This window comes from Trichechus manatus, unplaced genomic scaffold (assembly GCF_000243295.1).
Source record: "Trichechus manatus latirostris isolate Lorelei unplaced genomic scaffold, TriManLat1.0 scaffold00041, whole genome shotgun sequence".
Lineage (NCBI taxonomy): Eukaryota > Metazoa > Chordata > Mammalia > Sirenia > Trichechidae > Trichechus > Trichechus manatus.
In genome coordinates this window covers 10,098,017-10,104,468 of record NW_004443977.1, presented here as the reverse complement: position 1 = coordinate 10,104,468, position 6,452 = coordinate 10,098,017, and the positions used below count along the sequence as shown (strand labels likewise).

The window sequence follows — 6,452 nt, the reverse complement described above, 5'->3', positions numbered from 1 at the left end:
AGGATGCAGAACATTTTCTTAATAAGCTTTGTTATGCCAATTGACCTAGTTGTCCCCTGAAAGCATGGTCCCCAGACCCCGACCCCTGCTACTCTGTCTCTCAAAGTGTTTGATTGTATTCAGGAAACTTCTTAGCTTTGGTTTAGTCCAGTTGTGCTGACTTCCCCTGTAGTGTGTGCTGCCCTTCCCTTTGCGTAAGATGATTCTTATCCACTATCTAGTTGCACGCTAGATTTTGAAGACTTAGTCCAAAACAAAAGAGTGTAAAATATCTCATTAATAATTTTTGTATTTAGTACACATTGAAATGATAATATTTTGGATCTGTTGGGCTAAATAAACTGTACTATTACAATTAATTTCCCCTGTTTCTTTTTACTTTTTTAATGTGGCTACTAGAAAATTTAAGATTGCATACTTGCATTATATTTGGTGGAGGGGGGAGTAGGCAGCACTCAGTTATGTAATTCCATGGATGATGGCTCCACATAGAATTGAAAAGGAAATTAGAGCTGAACTTTTCAAGGTGGATCATTGCAGAGGTCTACAAACCACTTGCATATGTTCCTGAGCAGGACTGGCCATTTGTTAGAGTGTCTGAGTATGAAAATAGCTGTCCTCTTATGTAGGCTACAAAGCACACCTGGATGTGTGTGCTAAAGGAAACCTGCTAAGGAGGAGGGGATTTGTTGTCCCCTAGAGCACGGCCAAGCACCCTTTTAAGTATTTGGTGAAAGCTGCAGACACCCTCTCCGGAAAAGAGCACACACACAGCATTTGCACGTCATTTCCAGCTGCAGTCCATCCGTGCCTCCCTAGGGCTAAGCCCCTCTGCTCTAGAGGTTGATTCATTCATCCTTTGGTTAACTGATTCATTATTTCAGTGAATCTTTACTTTGAACCTGGATTACAGGTTGTACACTGCTAGAAGAAACCCAGAAGATCAAGAAGTTCATTTGCTTCTTCTTTGCTCATTATTACTCTTCTCGCAAGAGGCAAGACACAGAGGAAACAAATAGAGAGTGAAAAGCAGATAAAGGTAATGCATGTGTCAGTAATACTCACTGGGTGCTTGTTGAGTAATGCCAACTCTGGCTGTAAGCACAGAGGGACATGGTGGGTGGGGGTGGGGGTGGGGGGGCTTTTCCTCAAGTTCCTCTTCCAAGTGCTTTTCCTGAGTGGTGAATTTCCAGGTTCCCAGGCAAAGGCCTGGACCTTGTGTTCAGTCTCTTTCCTCATAGTGTCACCTCACACTTATTGCAAGAGCTGGAAGCAGGCTCTATCTTCCATGATAATGATGCCCTGGTGAGTCTAATCCACCGATCTCTTTTTTTATGTTCCTCCTATCTCGAGTCTTGTCTCTTCCCAGCTCCAAACTCAGGTCAGGATCTGGCAGGAACTCCTGGCTTTACTAGACTGCTCCCCTTGAACTTGTGTTCCAGGTGCCTGATGTTCAGGGACATCAGAGACTACACCATGAACTCCACATCATGCCTGAGTGCCAGCACAATGGCTGTCCCCACCATCAATGGCAGCAGTGCAGCCATGAGTGCCGGCAGCAGCAGCAACACCAGTGCCCGCGTGAGAACATGTCCAGGGCTGGTGGAGCAGGGTGCAGCAGGGCTAGGGTGGGGGGACTCTCCTGTATAAGCCCAGTCTAGACCCTGCATAGATTGAGCACCAAGTGGACTTGAATGGCGATAGCAGTGAGGAGCACTGACAACCCTGGGGGGCAGGGGAACTCTAAGGAGGAGCAAGTCAGGGGCTGGTAGGGCAGCCAGTACTTCTGTCTTCCCTTGGAAAGCTCTTCTGGTCTTGACCCCTGGAGGACTTGGTATAGACGTTGTTTACTTTTTGCAACTCTGTGGTTCTCTCTGTGTGACAGTGTAGGGGTGAGGGGGTGTATAGACTGACAAGATATGACTTTATGTTTGGTCTTGTATGTGGGTGTTGGGTGCCTCAGTAGATGTGATGGTGGGTATACTGGCCTCCCTGTGGACTGGGGATCATATTTTGAAAGGCATCTCATCCCTTCATCTGTGCCACTCTGGGTGTGTTTCCTCTCAGATCCATTCTTTGTCCTTCCCTGGCTCTGCTCTGAGCTGGCAGGAGAGTAGAAAGTAGGAAGAAGAGAGAAGCCGTGGTATTTGGTATTTCTCTTCCTCCCTCCCTGCTTTTGGCAGTGTCTCCCTAGGGGCACATCTCCCCCATGGCTCCAGTTCCCACCAGACAGGTCTCTGGGCTCTAGAAACCCCACCTCTTCCCTTTACCTCTCTAACCTAGGTGTGGTAGCACCTTCTGAATGTGTTAACTTCTGGGTTACTTCCCTGGCCCCTGGTTGTGAAAGTAATTCCCTGCATTAAATTCCCTATTTTAAGCACCCAGAATGGCTTCTGTTCTCTTGCTTGGACACTAATTGATGCACCAACTAAGTTTTTTTTTTTTTTTCTTTAATTGTAGTAAAAATATACACAACAAAACCTTCACCAATTCAACAATTTCCACATGTACAATTTAATGACATTGATTACATTCTTCATGTTGTGCAACCTTTGTCGATATCCTTTTCCAAATTATTCCACCACTATTAACATAAATTCAATGCTCCCTAGGCAAAACTCTCCCTCCCTCCTACCCCTGGTGACCACTAATAATCTTTGGTTTCTCTATATTTGCTTATTTCATATAAGTGAGATCATACAGTATTTATCTTTTTGCAACTGGTGTATTTCACTCAGCATAATGTTTTCTGAGTTCATCCATGTGCACCAACTAAGTTTATAGTAAATTATCCTTTGTCAGCCATGTCACCTCTCCTCCATGGGTAACTCTGGAAAGAAAAACACTAAACTGGCCACTCGTGCTCTCTGTAAGTATGGAAACTGAGAATGTAAACAGTAAGAGAGGGGGACTTGTCAGTCTTGATCACCACTGTAGTCCCAGCACCTAGCCCAGTGTCTGGTGCATAATAGGTGGTCAACAAATATTTGTTGAATGAATGAATATATACTTATGTGATATAACAATATAAAAGCAATAATTGGTCAAGGGTAAAATACAGTGGCAATGAGTTGAACGTACAGAGTGATAACAATGGCAGGGAAAGTACCTGCTTCAGTCCTCCTACTGTGTTACCACCCCAGGGGGGTTTTCCATACTCCACACTCCTCAAATAGAGAGGGGTTATCAGATTATGAAACAGTCTTCCATAATATACAGGAACAGAGCTTGGAGTGGCCCTAGAAGACAGGGCATGGGGCAGGGCTTGGTCCCAGGCAAATTGGCTTCTTCCTCTGTCCCACCAGCCAGTTGAGGGAGGGGAGAGGGAGTGGTGGAGTATCTCAGTGGTCTGGAAAAGTGCCTGGGATAGACTGCTTCAGCTAGGAGAGGCTCTGCAAAGGAGGAGTAGGATAGGGAAGAAGAGGAGGAGGAGGCGCACCTGAGGGGAAAGGTATCTGAGGGTGCACGGAGGAACAGAAGAGGCCAGCCAAGACTGTATTTGTGTGCCAGATGGAGTTGCTGGATAGGGTGGCCTAGGGGAGGTAACTTAGTTGGAAAACTATTCCAGTGACGTTGGAATAGGTAACATCTAATCCCAAGGCCTGTATGCTTCTCACCTTCTCTCTCCAGACCATCCCCCAGGGGCGAGGGTGGTGTAATTTCTTACTCTTTTGCAGGGGCGGGGGTCTTTGCCAGTTCTCTTGATCTTTGAATCCTACCCAACTAATGTGTCCTTTCCTCTCCCCCTTCTCCCTGACAACTGAAGCAACCTTCCTCAACCAAGAAAGCTCAGATATGCTTCCCAAAGAAGCAGGACAAAGTGAAGAGAAGAGTCATCTGGGGTATCGAGGTTGTTGAGGAGCTGCACTGGAAGGGCTGGGAGCTGGGGAAGGAGATGACCAAGAACCTGGCTCTGAAAAACCTATCCTTGAAAATCCAGAAGATTAAGTACAGGTACCAATATGGGGAGGTAAGGGACCCAGTTCCTGAGCTTTCAACATCTCAAACCAGGCACTCTTAAAGTATCATATAAAGTCACAAGAGTGTGTAAAACATGTGCAGTTTGAAGAATTATAGGAAATGGAACCCATGTGACCAGATTAAAGAAGAGATTAATAACAGTGTCTTGAAGCTCACTCCTCCCCCATTATATGTACCTCTCCTATTGGAGCCTCTTCCCACCCCTAGAGGTAACCACTGTCCTGACTCTTATAATCATTTCCTTGCTTTCCTTACATAGATTTACCACTTATGTTTATATCCCTAAATGATATAGTTTAATTTTACCTTCTTATGAACTTTATATAAATGGAACAATATGGTATTCTTTAGTAATTCATTTTTTTTCACCTGTATTTATGAGATTCATCCGTGTTATTCATGCAGCTATAGTTTACCCATTTTCATTGCAATAGCGCCCTAGTGGCACAGTGGTAAACAGTTCAGCTGCTAACCAAAAGATTGGCAGTTCGAATCCACCAGCTGCTCCTTGGAAACTCTATGGGGCAGTTCTGCTCTGTCCTGTAGGATTGCTATGAGTCAGAGTCGACGTGGCAGCAACGAGTTTGGTTTTTTGGTTTTATAGTATTCTAAAGTATGCCTATACCATAGTGTATTTATCAGTTCTTGTGATGGTTAAGGTTGTGTGTAAACTTGGCTGTGCTATGAATCTCAGTGGTTTGGCAGTTACGTATTGATGCCATTTGGCAGTTATGTAATGATGTAATCATCCTCCGTGATGTGATCTGATGTGATCAGCCAGTCAATTGTAAGAGGACTTTCCTTGGAAGTGTGGCCTGCATCCAGTATGTATGGATGTTCTGGAAAAGCTTGCTTGCTTGCTCTGGATCCTGCATCCAGCTCATCATCATCTGACCTTTTGTTCTTGGGACTTGAGCCAGCGGCCTGCCGTATTACCTGCCAGTCTTGGGATTTGTTGGCCTCCACAGCCTGTGAACCAGCAGCCTGCCATACTACCTGCTGATCTTGGATTCATCAGCCTCCATGGCTTGTAAGGCAGTGGCCTGCCAAATGATCTGCCAGTATATAAATACATTGGTTTTGCTTCTCTAGAGAACCCAGCCTAAGACATTTGGTACCAAGAGTGGTTCTAGAGAAACAAAATCATAAGGATGAGTTTTCTAAATTGATTCTCAAATCTGACTAGTCTTAAAAGTGCTGACGACTCTGCCTACAGTAGTAAACAGGGCATTGCTAATCCATGGTGTGGATTACCTAATTCATGAGGTGGCAATATTAATACGTAAAATATCACCGCCAATAGATCAAGTATTGGGGGGAAGTGAGCCTCTGGGTGATTGCATGTTTGACGCTTTTCTACAATTTTGTCAGAATGAGAAGTATAGGGAAGATTGTTGGTTGGTCATACTTTCGCTAGACAAAGTGGTAAAAGAAAGAGATAAGCTCAGGGCTTCAGAGTCACAGCTCAAGCGCCGCATAAAAGACCTGAAAGTTGACACTTGTGCCCTGAAAGAAAGCCATATTTTTTGCAGTAACAGAGCTGATATTGCTGAAAACCAAACCTAGAGTCTTATCATAAGCGTGGCTGAATTACAACACCAACTGAATTCCCAACCTCTAATGGTGTCTGAAGTTAAAGTGAGGGTGTTGATTGAGAAAAAAACAGGATTCTGAACCTTGGGATGGGGACATATGTACAAATAATCAGGAATCTGGGGACATTGAGCCCCTAAATTCCATTGAATCACTCCTACCAACAGAACCAGCCCTCTTACTCCCATCTGAAGACATTACTCAATCTTTGTCCATTAAACCACCCTCCTCAGTAAAACTATTATTCCTTCCACCCCGCTCTGATGAGATTAACCCAGCTATGTCTGAGGAGCCTTTGTCTGAGATATCACCTGGGGTGGCATTTGAGTCATTGCCTGGGGCATCACCTGGGGTAGATGCCTTATAAGACATTGCTGAATGTTCCCAGGACCCACCCGCACCACCCATTTTTGCTTCTAGACCTCTAATTAGACTTAATTTCCAGTGAGCCCCAAAAGGTGAAGTACAAAATGTGGCCAAGGAGGAGGTATGCTACACTCCAAAAGAACTGTTTGACTTTTCCAATATGTACAAACAGAAACCTGGGGAATACACGTGGGAATGGCTATTAAGGGTGTAGGATAATGGTGCAAGGAACATAAAGTTGGATCAGTCTGAGTTTATTTATATGGGCCCACTAAGCACAGATTCTTCATTCAGTGTTCCAGCTCAAGAGTTTAGGAAAGGATCTAATTGTTTATTTGGTTGGTTCATTGAAGGATGGATTACGTGGTGGCCTATACTAAATCGAGTTGAAGTACTACACCTGCCTTGGTATACTGTAGAAGAAGGAATCGAAGAGCTTAGAGAAATTGGCATGTTAGTGTGGATGTATCAGGTTAGACCCACAGACCCACACATGGAGTGCCCAGAAGACA

The 6,452-nt window shown here is 44.6% G+C and overlaps 1 protein-coding gene across 1 annotated transcript in view; it reads left to right on the top strand.

The window, feature by feature from the left end:
• Positions 1-912: 912 nt before the first annotated feature.
• The window catches only part of CFAP65 (cilia and flagella associated protein 65), a gene marked incomplete at its 5' end in the record, with an annotated part of 41,900 nt that continues 36,360 nt past the window's right edge, over positions 913-6,452 (top strand). The window contains 4 exon segments of the mRNA XM_004376391.1: positions 913-950; positions 952-1,050; positions 1,443-1,581; positions 3,767-3,954. Coding sequence (XP_004376448.1) covers positions 913-950; positions 952-1,050; positions 1,443-1,581; positions 3,767-3,954 — 464 coding nt within the window.